Source organism: Corvus kubaryi, unplaced genomic scaffold (assembly GCF_017639235.1).
Source record: "Corvus kubaryi isolate FWS band 111438036 unplaced genomic scaffold, C.kubaryi_AGA036_p1.0 split1-131, whole genome shotgun sequence".
NCBI lineage: Eukaryota > Metazoa > Chordata > Aves > Passeriformes > Corvidae > Corvus > Corvus kubaryi.
The window spans coordinates 15,565,472-15,584,403 of NW_024582073.1; the positions used below are offsets into that span (position 1 = coordinate 15,565,472).

The 18,932-nt window shown below is 36.6% G+C and overlaps 1 protein-coding gene across 19 annotated transcripts in view; it reads right to left on the minus strand.

Moving 5' to 3' along the window:
* SLIT2 (slit guidance ligand 2) overlaps positions 1-18,932 on the minus strand; it is a 263,131-nt gene that overhangs the window by 233,831 nt on the left and 10,368 nt on the right. For all 19 annotated transcript variants that reach the window (XM_042053071.1, XM_042053072.1, XM_042053063.1 and 16 more), the window contains exon 4: positions 8,493-8,564. In XM_042053071.1, coding sequence (XP_041909005.1) covers positions 8,493-8,564 — 72 coding nt within the window. The remainder of the gene's footprint in view (positions 1-8,492; positions 8,565-18,932) is intronic.

Sequence of the window (18,932 nt, forward strand, 5' to 3'; positions counted from 1 at the left end):
TAAACCTATATACAATTTCAATTTTCCTACAGTGTGCTTGTTAAAACACATCAGTTGAAAAGCATCTGCTCTTTAACAAAGAGCATTTCATCTAGCATTAGATCTAGGATGCAAAAAAACCCAATTCAAACACGCTTTCTAGGGCAACATTACTGCAGAAAGCATTTGTAGATCAACATTACAACAAAAAGCATTATGAAGGACCCAGAGCAAATTAAACCTTTTAGATGGCTTTGACTTTGATACAATGGAACATATGGAAGTAGATCTGTGCTGTGTGAAGTGGATACACAATTTTGTAGTAATGCTCTTTCCCTTGCCAATTTCCTATTCTTTTTGAAGAATTCAGACAATTCTGCAACCAGAACACAATATGATATCTGTTTCAAACTTCCTTTTTGGTTTTTCTTATAAGATCTTGTATATACTTACCAAGAACATACAGACAAATCTGGCAAAATAACAACTTTTTTTTTAACTACAGTAAAATTTTTGTGGATAAATTCTGTATACATTAGTAATTTTCTAAGAAAAACTATACTCTTAAAACAATGTACACTTCGGGAATTTTTTTTAAAAGGAAAAATACATGTGTTGTTTGAATGCTGTGTGAGTAGCTTTAAAGAAGCATTAAAACAAATTCAATGCATTTAAAATGCTATATAAATCAACATTCAGGATGAAGGGTCAACAGGGGTTAAACTGTCTTTCTTGATTGCATTCATAAATGTCTTTTCTAGCTGTACTATAGAAGCAACTGCAGCATAACTTGGATATTAAAACCTCCACGGAAACCAACAATAAAAGCTGCTAAGAATTTCACAAGGGTTTTTTGTTGGTTTTTTTTTTTTCTCTTAGGTGTTAATTAAATGATCATTTAACACTGAAATGTAAACACAACATTTTCATCTACTGACAGCATAGCCTCTTATAAATCCAGGGTAATAAACGTCCTGGTGTTAATACTCTGAACCAAGTTCCCACAACACACTAAGATGCCTTGTCGTGTCTAAGGTTAAGCATCTAGACACAAAACAAAGATTGTGCCTACTCGACTTCCAGTTCAATTTTCCCACCGCCCAGTGACCTAGGTAACACTTTGAGCAATAAAGAATAAATTTAATTTCTCCAGCATTTTGTGAGGATTAGGAACAATTGTTGGCCTGCAATGACTTTTTATCCTTGGATTCTTTCTCTTCCAGAGCATTCCCCCAGTTCTAAAAGAAAATTCTGATGGTTTAAGACACAGAACAAACAGAACTTTAAATTAGGCTTTTTTCAATCAATTGGAACTGTTGGAGGGGAAGCAATCAACTTTTCTTTGGACTTTTCTCAGCTATTCAGTTACTTTAGGCTTTAATCTTCCACTTGTAGAAGAAACCTACCATCATAGGAACAAGCCTCTATACGTTCAGATTTTCCCTTGGCCTGATTTATTCCTCTTTTCTGTTCTTTTTTTCTTTTTAATCAAGATGACACGGCTGCACTTAAGTGTCCACTCTGTGCAAGCCAAGACTTACAGATGTCCTCTTTATAACATTTCACACCATGTTTCTGCACCACATAATAACAGCAATTCCTCTGACATGCTTTTTCACTTCCTTCACTGAGTTTCAGTTTCCTACTTAACTCCGGACTGAAAGGTTTCCTGCATCACAATTTACCAAAGCTTTCAAGGTCAACCCTCCAGGAACAACCCAGGGACTGATTCAGACTGGACATGAATATGGTTACAGGTCACCCAAAACCAGTCACTTTTATTTTCATATTAAAACACAGTTCTCTGCTTTAACTGCTATCATGCCAACAAAGACACAGAAGATAATTATTTATGCTGGGGGTCAAAGTACCAAAACCACAATAGCTAAAGTAGGCCTCTTAATTACCCTGAATACCACCAAACTATTTAAATAGATCTATGGCTTGAGTAATTAATATGATTCATGTTTTCACATTAGACATATTTAAATGCCAGCAGCTAATAGCATAAAATTTTTTAAATAACACAGATATTTATGTTGGTTGAGAAGAATTGCCAGAAGTCATGTTTTTGTTTGCTTGGTGTTTAACATAAATTTCCAATTAAGGTTAAAAAGGGACTGAACAGTTTTGGAGTGTTCCTTCAAATGAAAAAATCAGTAGTTATAAGCATCACAGAATCACAGAATATTCTGAGTTGGGAGGGACCCACAAAAAATCAAAGTCCAACTCCTGGATATCCCTATAGACACCTTTTGCTGAAATTAGTCAGCTATATCACTTACTAATGCAGCTTACATAAAGAGTTAGTGATCTGCCCAGATGAGAATTAGTTTACAGCCCCAGCAGTTCATCCAATTTTCCATTTTATCCAATAGCAAAAGAAATATTACTTGTAAAAAACCGACACAATCATATTTTTATAATTAAAGAAATAAAGGCAAATTCAACCACAGTTCAAAGACAGCTTCCAATTATCTCAAACGTAAAAACTACAACAATCCATATTGATAGCATCATTTCACAATAAAATAGTTTGTTTCCAATTTCAAACATCTCATACTATTACTTCCAGGAACAATATTTCACCTGATTTCTCTATATTTGATACACCATTTTTTTTCTGCACAGCACCATAGAGGTGACATGCAAATCCAAAAGAAAGCATAGCTCAGGAAAGACCTACAGATTAAGAGATTCTGTAACAAAGGGCAGGAAGAGTAACATAGTGAAGTCTGAAGTCCAATAATCTCACAGAATGATAATACATTTCACTCTTTTTTCCCTGACTACGTTTCAAAAGTTCATTCTGGTTCTACCAACATTTCCACTCAGCTGAATCTAAGGCTGAATGCTTGCTGTTGCTAGGATATAGCTACTGCAAGTTGTACACCAAATGCATATAAGCAATACTTGTTCCTTTGCTCAAAAAATCAATTACCTGATGAATTGCAAGCATTTTTTCAGCACTTCCAAAAACCTCTAACTTGCCATCCTGTCATATCAGTAAGGCTTATGTCTGAAGCAAAGCTACAGTGGTGTTTTTTGTTTTGTTCAGTACCTTGAGATGACAGTTTTCAGTTTTGAAACATTACAGCAGAGAATGAAAGCTCAAGGTAGAAGCAAGTGGTGTCAGGACCAGAAAATGATGCAGATATGAGTCAAATTGCTTAAAGTATTCAAGCTCCCAATTCCCTTTTGTCTTTACATTAAAAATGAGCAGATAACAGAAGTAGCAGTCTTTATAATGTCTCACAAAAGTTTATCTCCTCAGTCTTCCATACCAGAAATTAATGCCAGAGAAGAGGCATTACAAACCTAGCACAGAGGTAACATGCTCTTAGTTAACTTTAGTTTATTCTTACAGGCAATGAACCTTAGCAAGCATATTTTTAATGCACATTAACTATTTTTTAGATAGGCCTTTCTGTCTACAGATTGGGATTATTGCAAAAATAAACTCACAGAACTGTAACTGGCAGTGGCCATGCAGCATAAGGGACCACATTCACCCTGAAAACATTCCATACTGGGGCAATAAGACCTCCTGTTAGCAAAAACGCACTGACATAGCAAACCAATAAGTGAGCTTCCACACTGCAAAAAAGATTAGTAATTACACATATATTAAAGATTTCTTTCTAATTACCGTCTTACAATAACACAAAGCCAGAACTATATATTCATTTATACCTACACTAATATGCGGTATCTCTTCACTAAACAATAATTTTAAAATATAGTTACATTCTGAGAACTATAGTCACAGTTCAAGAGTGATGCTAACAAAACAATGCTAGTATTTAAAACTAACTAGCAGTAGAATTGCTAGCTCTAAAATGATAAGATTTAATTCTATCACATGAAAAAAATAATGGAGTTGCCTTGTGTGCATGCCGCTAGAATACACCATAACAAATCATAAAAAACTCAAACAAGTGAGTAAAATACCTCAACACACTATCCTGGGGAGGATATAGCAACAAGGTGGCTTCATAATTCGTGTTTGAATAAATGTTTGTTAAATCGCTCTCCATCCAGCCCACATCTGCAATAAAGTGGAGCACACTGTAATGTTACTGCAGCACAGTGGAAACCAAACCACTGCGCTTACCTGACAGCAGCTCCACTAACAATGTACTCTCAAAAGGAGAAAAATTCTTCACTATTGCCTTTTGAAAAGGAGAAATTCATTTTTGCTCCTATTTGGATTTAACACCCAGAGCAGGTGTCTGCAGTTGGAATACTTCAGAGGCTTTGAGATAACAAGCATTTTTCTAATGAGTGATTCCTTTATTGAGTTGTTAAAATGGATTCAGACTGAAGATAAGTGTCTTTTCTACACAATTATGACCATAGTCCCACTTACCATGAACACTGGTAAAAGAAATATGACAAAAGCATAAATTACACCTTAACAATAGGGAGTCCAGCACTTAAAAACATTTAAAAGTCCTTGTTCTAGCACCTTACATGCACCATCTTATTACCTTCTTTCCTTCCTATCTGATGTGGTTTGTTTTGTGTTTGTTTTTTTTTTTCTTCTTTTTTTCTCTTTCGGCAAAGGTAAAAGCAAAACAACGCTCAGCAAGTGATGCAAACGGCACCTCCAGCACAGCACCGAGAACCAGCGGGAGAAGTTCCCCGGGCTGCCGGCTCCCCGCGCCGGGAGCGGCCACGGGCTGGGGCTGCCGGCCGGGATGAGTAATGATGTCAGTCCGGCCGGACAACGGTAACCCTGGCAACTGTAACCTGCAATTCCTGCCTAACCATTGTGGGATTTATTGTGGCAGGGGCCAAAGAGGCCAAGAGTAAAATGAAGCAGAGAACTATGGTGTCTGACACATCGAGTACCACACACTTTAATCATAGCTGGCAGAAATTAATTCAGGAGGAATTTTTGCAAGGGCCCCCCGTACGGCATGTTTTGTTGTTGTAGCTGCTGCTGCTGTTGTTCTGGCCTAAGATAATTTTTTTAAGTTTTTTGATGTTTAGTACTTCTTCCCTGTAATTATTTGCTGTTGGGAATTTTTTTAGTGACTAACAGACATCTCAAAAGTGATGCTTATTAATCAGACTACATTAAGTTTTGGGGTTTTTTTCCCTTTAGAGGAGAAACATTCACAGTGTGTACCTTCAAGTACATATATTAGAAGAAAACATACATAAGACCACATTCACTACAAAGGTTGATTTTTTTTTTTTTTTAAAGCCAACATTGCGAAACTTATACCACAGATATTAGTCGGTAAGGAAACTTAACCACATTCCAAGCTCAAGAAATGTAAATCAAAAGGGACAAGCTTTGTGCATGTAATTCAATCACCTTTACATCCCACTGATTAATAAAGGTATCTTTTAAAACTTATTTTTCAAACAGCTTGTGTCCAGCACTCAGTATCCTGCAGCAAACAGCAATCAATGAACTGTGATCTAACCAGCCAAAGTCAGCAGTCAAAATCTATTTGCCTCAGATAAGCACTCACTAGGCTGTAGTAGTTCTCTGTGCTAAGGTACCATCCCTGAGGCTACACAACTTAGCATGAGTGGGCATACGGGTCACCAAAGAATGCATCTCCTCCTGGAGGAATACAACCTGTTGAGCAAGAACTTATATCATCATCCCAGGGGACTTACAAGAGCCCCTTTATTTTAATGGTGTTGCATCAAAGCATAGGTTCATGTACATTGTGCTTTGAGAGATTGCTTGCAAGGTAAGATTGATATACCCTCCAGCACTCTTCATACTATTTTTAGAATTAACTACTTCCTATTGAAATATTTATGTCAAAACGCCTTTGTAGATAGCTCTTAATGGGAAAATCAGCTTCTGTTTTGACTAAAATTATCCATTTTAACTAGTTCCAGGAGATTTCTTGGAAGGCTGCTAAACTGGAAAGAAAGTAGCCTGAAAAATAATTTAACTACCTTTGAAATTAAGTGTCTTTAGACACAGAAAATAATGCACTGTCTCTTTTAAATTCTCAGCCTATTGCTTTCCTTTACTTACACTTCCCATCTGTCAACAAGTGCTTGTAATTTTATTACACTGTCCTGTAGTTTATGCAGAGTTGGTATTATTTTACAGAGTTCTGTTAATGGACTGGATAAATGGTAATGCTATTTAAACTAGTCTCCTGCTCCAGCAAACACAGCTGCAACTGTACTACTATTTCTAGGCAAACATCTTGACCTGAACATGCAGTGCTCTCTCAACCCGTCCAAAGAGAAATTGGAGCAGACAGCAAAGGGAAAGCATAGCCGGCCGCTGGCGGCAACCAACTGTGTCGAATCATAATTCATATACAGTGTAACCTCTTTCTTTTATATTGCATTTAGCCTACACAACAAGCATATGTGCTTCTTCACCTGGCATCTCATTTACAGCCAAGGGTCAAATGGTAATTATTATTCACAGAAGCTCAATAGTATGTTGAAACCTTGCAGTACACACATTGTTTGATTAGCTGTTAAATGCCAAAAATAAATACTAAACCCAAAGCAAAATATATATATTATTGATCATGTTTAGAGAACTTTAATTCTCCCTAGAAAAATATTTATTGGGATGTAAATACATCTAAGCATATACAATGATACATGTAAAAAACAAATCACTTTATACTCTTCAAAGGGAACAAGCTACATATTTTCTGAAAACTGACCACAAGCATTTAACTAACATCAGTGCTTTTGTGGGCCCGACATTCTTTTTATTACAAATTTAGTGCTAAGCAGCTGTAGTTTTTTTACTATCATTCATATTTTCTTTTAAACATGAATACATTATAACCAGACATTCACTTTCATGGTCTGATCAACAATAACCCTTAGGCAGAGGAAATTTAATACTGTGAAGCCAGTGATCTCTTACTTTCCTCCATGTACGCTATGAGCAGTTGTGTGCTTTAGCTCAAAGAACATTATAGATTTAAGACTAGCATCTATCAAATACACAATTCTGAGATAAATATATTCAAATACGATTTTGACTGAAGTGGGTATCTCTTTTTTGCCTGCAAATTATGGCTCATTTCTGTTTTATATGAATCTAGGTAGCAACCATTACACTATAGGTGAAATAATAAAATGATCATAAATCCCTTTCATTTCCTTCCTGATAGAAGTAATGTCTTTATCCCAGCTGATGGAAATTATAAGAGACTCAATTGTTACTATATAATACCATATTTGAATATATTATAATATTATACCAGAGCAAAATACTTTTGTTTGTCAGGAAAAAAGCCTTCAGCAGCTTTCTGGCCTAGTCATTTAACAACTCATTACGTCTACAGGGAATTTCTGGAAACAAAGTATACATCCAAGGCAAAGGAATAAAACAAAAATACACAAAGAAATGTTTACAACAATAAGAGTAATTTTCAGTTTGCCATTGTATACTGCTATAAGAAGGGAGAAAATAACTTATTTCACAATAGTATATTAAAAATCAACTAAAAATAAAAGCTTCAATATCACATTTGTTCTCAAACATAATTACATATGCTAAAGGGGTACAAGAGGAATCCCACTTTCCTCCACCTTAACTTTTCTTTTTCCAAGCACACAAGTGATGAAACCCAGTATTAATCAGCAATTTTGAGAGCAGAAATCTCACCTGGAGTCTAAAGAACTGTATCAAACAGTATCTAATTAAATAATATCTAATATCTAATTAAAACCGGCTGAATTGGTGCAACCCTTCCAAAGCCTACTTAAGCATGTCATTTGTTACCTCTTCCATAACACATACTCTAACTTAAAGATACCTTACAATTTATTTTGTTCAAATAAACCAGAATCTAAACTTTATTCCAGATTTCAACTGCAACAGAATTAAGTGGCTCCTTAGAAAGGACAATGGGTCAAACCATTTATTTTAAAATATTTCCAGGAGCAAAACATTATCAAACCAAGTAACACAATCAAAACAAAAGCTCATTACTCAATTTGTTGTTGTTTTTATTTAAGGTAAAGCGTTTAATAGTTTTTTCTTCCCAGAGCTTGAGTTACTAGCTTTGTCCTCTCTACGATGGGACACAGGAGAGACTTCTCTACAGACCTAGCATTTGCCAATGCTATCATTTTTCTGGCCAAGTGTGTACAGCCACAAAAGCCACAAAATCAAAGTGCTTATACAGTGCTGTATCTCTGCATCAGAATCTCCACAAGCATTTTTTATTTCTTTTAACACAGAAACTATAAAAAAACCCCGCCAACAGGAGAAAAGGAAAGTCAAAGTATTATTTCAGCAAAACTTCCTTACAGAAATGGGAATCAATGACAACACTCTCATACAAGTATCAGTATTTGACCTAGATGTAAAATAAAATTTTTTAAAAATCTTGCAAAGCAGTCAAAGAAAGTACTCAGCTTAAACAAAACACCAATGTTCCATGACACACCTTAATTCTATTTGAGGCAAAAGACAAAAATCCTAATAATAAGACACAATAACAGACCAAATCCAAATTTTCCCAAAAAACAGTTATTGGGCCATGCCTACTTACAGCCTGTATAACTTCGGTGTCCCCAGAAAGAGCAGTTCAGAAAGCAACTGGAGGTTATTTCTGTTTAGGCGCCTTTGGAAAGAAAAAGAAAAAGTTGTGTTAAATTACAAATGCTACAGCAATGCAATGCAACCACTTTGAGTTGGAATCCCAGTGCTGTAACAAGCTGATTTTAAAGACCAGAAAGGTCCATTAGCGGAGACATGGTCCAGTAGTAAATTTACCGTGGACTAATTACATTTTCTGGTTTTCCCCAACAGACCATATTACCTATTTTATGAAAGATTTTGAATCTCTGCAGCGTGAATCAATCACTACAACAGGACTCCCTCCTGCATAAGCAACATGAAAGCTAAAAATATAAAATCAGCAGTGTAAATGCAATTCCCTACCAACTCTATGTTTGTCTTGGTATAATGAAGGAGATAGATATTTTGTGACCATGAAAAGGTTCAAGGGCGTATGTATCAAATGTATACACTTTCAGTAACAAGATAATGTTATGTCTAAAGATCCATATAACCTATTTATATAAATTTTAAAAAGCAAAGGAAACTGTTACAGAAATCCTGATCAAACAGGAGTCAAAAAACCCAAGGGGTCACAGTTTATATTCGGCATTACAAGGAGGTTTTTTCATGCAGTTTTTTCTCTTTAACTGTAAAGATAGGAACTTCGAGAAAGCTAAATTTAAAAAATAGAACCCAATCAATTGTACATAAGACAGTCTACTAAAGAAAAAACTGCAGCTGAAATCTGGAAGGTGCCTATTTGTCTGTGAAGATTCTCACTGAGCATGCTGACTCAGCTGCTCAGAGGTGACAAGATCAAAGCCCATTGAATTATACCCATAGACAACAGAACAACCCCTAGATAAGGCAAGTATATTCTATCTTCATGATCTTTTCTTAACATACAATGCAGATTCTTCTTTCTACCTTGTGTAAGTGACAGCCTTGGAGCATACAGTCATCCCAGTCAAGAAGTCAAGCTTAAAACAGGTTTTTTGTTTTTAAGCAATGTACCACATGTGCCACCTGCCATTCGAGCAAAGCAGCCTACTGGAAAAAACTGATGTGTCCCATAAAATTTATCACAAGTCACAGTTTGCAATGAACGACACTCGTCAAAACAGTAATTCAAGGCACTCGTGGAAACCAGACTGCATGGGACTATCTGATATATATATATATACACACACACACATATATATATAAAAGTATAATCATTACAGTGATTACACTACATGCACCAATAAATTGCTATCAAGACATTCCACAAGGTGAAAAAATATACTGGGCATCAGTCTTGCAAAATTAAGTTTTAGAATTTCATAAAGGCTCAGATTTTCCTGTTTGTTAGTATTAGGGCTGAACTTAAAACAATTAAGCCTGTTTAGCCTCTCTGGGCTAATTTTTCAAAAAAAAAATTTCCATATAAAGGTTTTTCCAGTTTAAAGGTGTTTCCAGAAATTCCCATTTAGATGCACAGACATTAAAAATCCGATTTTACATAGCTCCATGGTTTAGTTCACTTAGTTATTGCTCCCTTAAAGCTCAATGTGACTACTGATGAGAGTGAGATAATCTGAAAAATATTTTTATGTACACAGAGGTTTGCAACCACTCTTCAGGTCACAAGCAAGCAGTCAGCTTTTTGAGTTCTAGATACCCATAGTTCTCCAGTCTTAATGTCAGGTTCCCTTCTGTTAGTCAAGCTACAGAAATCCTGATTACTCTAAGCAGAAGAAAACTAAATCACGCATTTAGAGATTAAAAGAAAATTTGGAGTGAAAAAACCAGAAAAGGAAAGACTACACTACTGGGATAAGAGAGATGAGTGACAACGCATTTTAATAATTGAGAAAAAATTCCTAATTCAGCAACAATAAAAAAAACATCTGGGTTGTGATCTTGAAAATCACATTTCCAAATTAGTAGAAGGAAAACTTTACATATAAAAGAAAGATAGAGCGCTATGTTGAAGACTAGTGGAAGACTTCTGATTGAACATTACTTCAGAAGAAAACCATCCCTACATAAATACAACAAAGTGATACATTCTATTGTTTCTGCATCTACTGCATTTTCAAAATAAAATCATTTAAAAATAGACATTTTTCTGACCGTTAGCAAATTTATGTATAAAATTATATGCCAAGACCACAAAACTGAAGTACAAGACAATTGTTTCAAACTAAGTTATATTTGCAATCCAAAGAGATTTTGAAAATGAACAAATGATTAAGTAAAAAAGAAACAAAATTCATTCACCACATCTCTTAGCTAAATAGAGATTTAAACCTCTAAATCTGTGATTACAGATCCAAAATTACGTGCAGGGTAAAGACTTTAAAAAGTCAGTTTCTAATCATCTGTTCAGGACAATAATCTCTGTTGATATTTCTTAACTCTATTGTTTGGACACCAGACAATGATGAGCTGTTACTGAAAGGGCAGTGAAATTACTCAGTATCTGTATTTTTGCAGAAGTTTCATATAAGAAAGGCTCTGTAGTACAATGACATAATATTAATTGATGATCAAGTCTGTCAGGCAAGCTACCTTTCACTAAATGCAACAGTCTTACAAGGACACACAAGATCACTCAGAGGGATACTTTACAGGCAAAATAATTGCTCTACTATTTAGCTCCTTATACAAAGAGTAAATACCTTAGATGAGGAGTTTCTGTTATTACTTGTAGTTCACATGGCCCACATAACTGAGTATACCTTTAACATACTGATGCATCTGCCACTGTACAGACTTTCAAATCTAAATTATGGACAATAAATCAACTTCATTAATTAAAGTAGCAATAAATAGCACTACCCTCATGTCTCCACAGTTTCTACCAAGTGAGCTTGGCACTTCAAATTAGTGTTTCAACACACGATTTTAATTTGCCTTTCACAAGACTAAAATATTTGTTCTTCGAACACTACACAGATTGAGGGAATACACAAGTTAAAATACTAATCTCTTATGAATCCTGCATTTTGTATCTTCTATTTTGAATAACCATCCCAGTCACTGAATTTTCTTTTAGAACTAAGCTTTCTCTACCAAAAATTTGACCATTCATTATTGCCTGTGACCAAGAACATAAAACATTATTAATTTTCATGAAGGCAATAATGGGAAATATGTCTTTTACTATACTTCAGAAAGAGGCTTCAGCTACTCTTGACATCTACAAGTTATATCAGATGCTTTTAAAAGAGTCAATTTGCTGAGTTTTCTATATGGAGATTTTATGAACTAGACTTCACTGAAAAACATTTTGCAAGACTGCAGTAGGTAGTTCTGTCTAAAAAAATGCCATGAAATCATAAGTGGATTGGAAAAAGTAGGCAGAGCAAGTCTGAAACAACAGCCTAGTATCACAGTACACAACAGCTTCCCATTCAACAGTCACCATGAAGAGTTTCTAATCTTTGGAAAGAGCCACACAAGGAGTCCAGAAAATACATTACTATTTTAAAATGGTTCAGTATTTTACATGGTTACCCAATAGTTCCACTTTTTCAGGTGACCTGATGCTTAATTGTGTCTGAAAAAACACCTATCCAGAACACACAAACATACTGCAACAAGACTGAGTGAGAAAGATATGATACCTTTCTCTCTGGAGCTGAAACCCAAGGTAAACACAGTGGATCACAGAATCCAAGACTGTAGGTTTTAAAGAGCTACAGCTACTTTGGGTAAAAACAACCAGAAACACTCCACCACATCTTCTTTCAATGTGTGCTGGCAAACACTTCAGCACAGCTACCTAGCAGGTCATGTTTCCCCTTGGGCAATGTGAGAAGAGAAATTTCAGTTTCACCAACTGAACTGCTCTCCCAGGACTGACATGAAGCTCAGAGTGAAGCACTGAGAAACAGTGATGAGATATCCCATACTGCTACTATTCAGTTTTCCAACTGAGCTACAAATATTTGAGTTTCTCAAGCAGAGAGCTCAGAGGAGATGAAGCATTAGTGGTGTGAGCAACAGAAAATGTACTGAAGAATCTCTTCTAACACTGTAATAACTTGGACTGCAAAGTCCTTTGGTAGTGTCCAGAAATAAACGGGTGAGGCTCCAATATCATATAGCTTTCAAGCTGCAATTCAAATACACATAATTTTTTTCTTCTGTTGCTGAATGCATCTTTAGGAAGAGATTGGGTAAACTTAGGTAAATTTTTGAGCTCTTTATGATGAATTCAAGCAAGGTCCACATACTACCCAAAGTATACAAAGTATTTCAAATACTTCAGCTTAAAGCTCCCAGAGCTCAGTCTTCTGGATACAGTAAAGGCTAGAAAAACATTTTCAAAGTAAAATGATGGTAGAAGTATACAAAAGGATTTAGGGACAAAGAAAAAAAATCTTTGACAAATGAGCAGGTGAAAATACTCATTAAAGGAAGCTCAATACCAACAGGCAGATAAAAAGTAGGAACAGACAAAGAATAAGTAACACTTTGAAGCAAACAACATTAAAGTAAGCAAAAAAGTGTAACTTGATTTGAGCCAGTGGTTCTAAACAACAGGCTATTTTAGTTGAAATTGGTATATATCTGAGTTGTACTTGTCTTCTGCATGCAGCCAGAAGATATGTAGATGATGACAGATAGAGGTACATTGCAGGAACAGCATATTGCATTTCCAGTAGCAACATATTGTAACCCACTGAAGTCTGGCCATGCCACAAATCCATAGTGATGTCTCTCTGAAGTCTTCACACCACAATAACTATGATCCAGTAGCAATCATGCATGGAAGAGGAAGGGAGAAAAAAAAAAAAAAAAAAAACCTTGATTGCACTGGGTACAGTGTAATCATCTACAGTGCTATAATTCACATCCATTTGTTTCAGACTTGTTACAGCCTTCACTGTTAACTTGTTTCTGATCCCACTATATCAACTACATACAGCCAGAGAAGGTGTGTGAGACTGTAGAGCCTTTCTGGGGAAATGAGCTGTTGCAGTGCTTGCCTGTCCTCGCAGTGAAGAAGTTTTGCCCTCATGTGCAGTTACACTTCTCACTTTGATTTATGCTTGTTGGCTCACCACAGCAATGAGCCCGGCTTGAGCTTCTCCATAACCACCTCCCAAGTACTGGAAGGCTGCTATTTTGTCCCATCTAAGTAATTTTCCAATGGGTTTTAGTTCAAGTAGATGCAATTCTACCCATAGATACCATAGGACAAAGAAGCCCCCAAAGATAACTTGAGAACTGATCGAAGTTAAAAGCTGTTCCAAGCAAGTTGTAAATCAGCTGTACTCTTTAATTAGAAACAGCCTATCCCATTGGGTGCACAGAGAATGAGAGCCTTCCAAAACTCTTAATACACTGCAGAGATGCATTTTATTCCACCACCATTGCTTCGGGAAAAAAGGATAGAAGGCTTCCAACTCACACAAGATTATTGATTGAAGGAGGAATGAAAAATAATGAATTCTGCTAAGTTAGCCAAGAGAAGTAAATACACTATCTGCACATAGTAGCACACAGCACTGTACAGCTTAGAAATTTTATTCTTCAAAGGAGCATATCTACACCTCCTGTTTGTCAGCAGAGGAAATTACTATTACACCCATTCAAAAATAGCATATAACAGCTACTGAAGCTCATTTGCAAAATATAAATAAACTTTAAAAGCACCAAAGCCTGTTTTCATATTTCACTTTAAAATGGAAGAACATGTCAGTAATCAAACCTCTCTGTGTTCACACAGGAGCACTTTCTACTCACAACTGAGCCCATCAGGCTCCTTAAGTAGTTCCAAGATGTTACAGGGATATGCATCCTCTGGGAAGGTCTAAAAGCAGTTCAGGCTTTATGAGCTCAGGAAATATAGAATCCACCTACAAAATTATCCAAGTACCTCAAAACAGAATGCTAGTGCACAGCACCCAAATCATCTCCATGGGCTGGTTTAAGTATGATGTCCTAAAAATCTGACTCTAATATATAGGGTCAGAATAACAAACATCAGAATAAGTGACTCCTATTACCTCAACAGAGAAATTACAGAGAGCTTTCAGACTTGCATCTGAAAGGAAGGCAAATCACTACTTTCCTACAAAAAACATTGTGCTATATCTGCCAGAGGCAGAAAATATTTGTGCATCCATGTCCAAAGCCGCAATCTGCTGAACTTCAACACATCTGGCAACTGCTGTCTGTGAATGTGACTTGCATGTCATCAAGTGAGAGGAAAGCCCAAGATTAAGAGCTAAGCAGAAGGTTGTGCCAGTTTTTCCATTAAGAATTCTCTGCAAACAGAATTTCTCTAGTCAAACTACTCAATCTCATTAAGCCTAGCAATATCAAGTTTACCAACCACATGAGTAAAAACTGGAATCTGAGAAGTTCAAGACTGTTCTTACAGCATTTGGGTGTCCAAGAAGTTTTTCCCCAGGTCAAGAACCACTTAAGCAGGACTCCATTTTCCAGGCTAAATAGTGACTAGCTAAAAAAGGTATCTAAGTTATTCTCCATTTAATTTCAAATATAAATTAGATATTTGTTTCAGTAAGGAAAATATAAATTCTGAATGGAATCAGGACACTACTGCAAACTCAGCTTCTTATTTGTGTAGGAAACAGTGAAAGGTACTTCTCAACTATAATACTACATTGAAACAGGGTACACTACTTGGAACTTAAGGTATTTTCTGTCCTTCATTTTCTTCTCCCATGAGTTTGATGTCAAGTCCAAAATTACCACACCCTTCTCCTACCCCATCAGTTCTCCCTACATTATGCAGAACAGTGTTTTGTGCTGTCAAGAGCTTATACTCATTTTGCCTTTTTAAAATGTTTTTTTCACTAAGAAGGAAAGCTAGAAATTAAGACTGCTGTTTTCTGTATTCTATATTATATTTCTATAAATAGTTGGTCATTATTCCTATTAACTCTGCCTACAGCACAAGAAAAAAGCATGAAAAACATAATAAAAGCCTGGAAACTGCAGGCTGGGAAGCCTCATCTCAATGCCTGGGAAGGCTATAGGGAAAAATAGAAGCTATTTCTATTCCAGACACAGTAAGGACAAGATGATGACTGGGAGTAGTCAGCATGGATTTAACACTGGGAAAATGATGCCTGACCATCCTGGTAGCTTCCTACAATGAATAAGGAACTTGGCAGTAGATGCTTCTGGTACTGCCATTCATAATGATTGTCCTTATAGACAAACTGATAGAGTACAGACTACAGAAGCAGATAGTGAGGTGGATTAAAAACTGCCTAAAGTCCCAAGTTCAAAGAGCTGTGGTCAGGGGCACAAAGTCCATTGGAGAACAATCACTAGTGATGCACCCCAGAGGTCAGTAATGGAACCAGTACTGTTCAAAACTTCATTCACAGCCTGGAAGATGGGACATATTGCACCCTCAGCATATTTGCAGATAATACAAAACTGGAAAGAATGACCAGTGCACTAGGTGTGTGCACTGTCTGTCAGAGGCACCTGGACAGGCTGGAGAATTGCTTGAAAAGGAAACTTGGGAAGGGCAACAAAAGGGAAATGGAAAGCCCTGAACCTGGAGAAGAATAACCCCATGCACCAGCACACACTGGAGAACCACCAGCTGGAAGAACCACCACAGAGAAAGGCCTAGAGTGCAGGTGAGTAAGAAATTAAACTGAAGCCAGCAATGTGTCCTTGAACAAAAGGCCAACAGCATCCTGGGCTGTAATCATGAGTGTTGCCAGCAGGTCAAGGCAGGTGCTCCTTCCCCTACAATCAGCACTGGTGAGACAGATGGAGAGGTGTGCCCAGTGCTGGACTCCCCACTACAAGAGACAGGGACATACTGGACAAGTCCAGGGAAGAACTGTTAAGATGACTAAGCAGGCAGATTGAAGCACCTGTCACACTGGAAGAAGTTGAGAGAGCTGGGACTGTTTAGCCTGAGGAAGAAAAGTCTCAGAGATATCTCAATGTGTATAAATAAGTGATACACTTCCATCTCAAGTAAGGAAGACTGAGCCAGACTCTTCCCAGGGGTGCACAGTGAAAGGACAAGAGGCAATCGGCACAAATCAAAGTACAGGAAAACTGTATTTCAACTTAAGAAAAGTGTTTGACTGTGAGGGTGGTCGCACTGAAACAGGCTGCCCAGAGAGGCTGCAGACTCTCCATTGCTGGAGACATTCAAAACCCAACTGGAAACAGCCCTCAGCCACCTGCTCTGATGGACCTTGAGTGTAGCATGGGATTAGACAATTTACAAAGACTTCTTCAAGCCTGCACTATCTTGTGAAGCTCACTCATTGGACTTTATTCTACAAAGTATACCACAAAGAAGGAAACAAGCTATAAAACCTCCACAGAGTAACAAAAGTTCAAATATCAGATGAAACAAGGATGATTTTGACAATACCTGGAATTACTTCCAAGAAAAAAAAAAAGGCAAAGAAAGGGGAGGTGAAGCTGACCTCGTAGGTGGAATTTAGCTAGGGTTTGAACAGATTGTTTAGAGAGACCAGGCCTGCAGAGAGTCCTGATAGGTTTGTAACTGTCTTTCTACCACAGAGTTCAGACAGTAAGTTTTCACCCAAGCATTTTACTATAACAGCTGTACGGACATTCTGCCTAACTAGCCAGAAAAGCTGGTGCACCTTAAAAAAAAATTAAGGGAGACTTTGCCATATTGTATTTGATTATCTGTCTAGACTATTATTAAAGACAAGCCACCACAATGAACTACATACTATGAAGGAAAATAGGAAAATAAAACATTTCTTCTGATGAAGTTTCAACCAGGCTCTTCATAGTAAATGAGGTAATGTAACAGTATGAGTCACTGAAGTTGCAGCCAGATCCCTCGTACATTTTGGAGTTTAACTGTAAAATTCCAGATAGAAGAATTCTGCAATCAAAATAAGGAGTATCTTAGATAATCTTTCAAATATGCTACATTAAAATGTAATCACAAGTCAATTTTCACCTGTGGCCACCTAATATTAAATCAGTATGCTAATAAAATTCAATTGGCTCTGCAACAGATAAATGTGATTTTTACAGATTAAAATGAAAATGTATAGCTTTAAGTTTAATATCAGTGCTCTATAGAATCGACTTAAAATAGCTTCTGAACACAAAACACCATTTGAAACAAAAACATTGGCACAAGAGCTCTGCAGAATCAGATTTAGTTTTACCATTTTGCAACAGTGCAAATTACCCATTTCAGAGGAAGCAAGAAAGAAGAGCATCCAGCAAACAATGCCACAAAGGATGAGCACAAAACAGATGTGGGAAAAATAAACAGCGTTCCTGCCCCGGAATTTGTAAAAAGGTCTGCAAAGAGCAAACAGCACTTCTCACTGCAATTTGACTTCTAGACCTATAAAAGGAGTCCCATGAGAAAAGACACTCAGATGAATAAAATATAATAAAAATAAATAGTGGGCATTGACAAGGCTTTTAGAAGAACATTGCTCTTGGACTTAGAGTTTTATCAAATATTTTGTAGTGTTCTGTAATCAAAATGTAGCTATAATTTGATTTTTTTAAAATTCCATTAGAACACTGCGTCTTTTTAAATACTGTCTTCAAACTTTGTCTACCTCTGATTCAAGAGACATTTTTAGAAAACATATTTGAAGTTGTTTTGACAAAAGCTTGCTAATGCAGAATAACTTTTTTATTCTTTTTCTTAAAAAAACTATAAATACAGGTGGCCAGTATAATTAATGTAAGATAGTCCCACACTCCCTTGGTAAGTGATTAACACCGCAGGCTTTGTGATCTCCTCCCTGTTCTAAGAGGATGAATGTGCTGTGCACTGCCCTTAAACTATGCAAGGCTAGCTAAAAGTAGGATTTTTCACATCCATGATTAACAAGGAATAACTGTTCACCCCCTTCAGGGCTGTTCAAAACCAGGTATCCTCTACCTGAACTCATTATTCTTCCATTACCTATCACACACCTGTGCAAAAGTATTAACCCTTCAAATGCTCAAATACTCCGACTGAAGCCACACAGGTGATTAAGTACCAATGCTATAGGGAGGAGACAAGAGTAACATCAAGCAGCCTTAAAAAACAAGCACATGCATAATCCCACAAGTTTTAATCAGTCAAACCTAGACTTTCCCAGCAGCAGCAGTCAGAACTGTTCAGAATGTACTCCAAATGAAAAAATTACTTCCCAGACTTCACTAATGAACTTGCACACCAAAATGAAGACCAGCATTCAGTGAGAAAAGAAACTGTAGACTAACTTTCAGCTAAAGAGCTGGTATCAATTTGAGAGCTCAGTAAAACTACTATGTAACTCAAGATCTTACCACCAAAAAACTGATTTCATTGACACAGTTTATAGGCAAGCACAAGATGAAATATTGTTAATTTATCAGCTGTGCTTTTAGGAACTATAGCGATATAAATGACTCCTGGAACAGTAGTTCCACTGCTAACACAGAATTT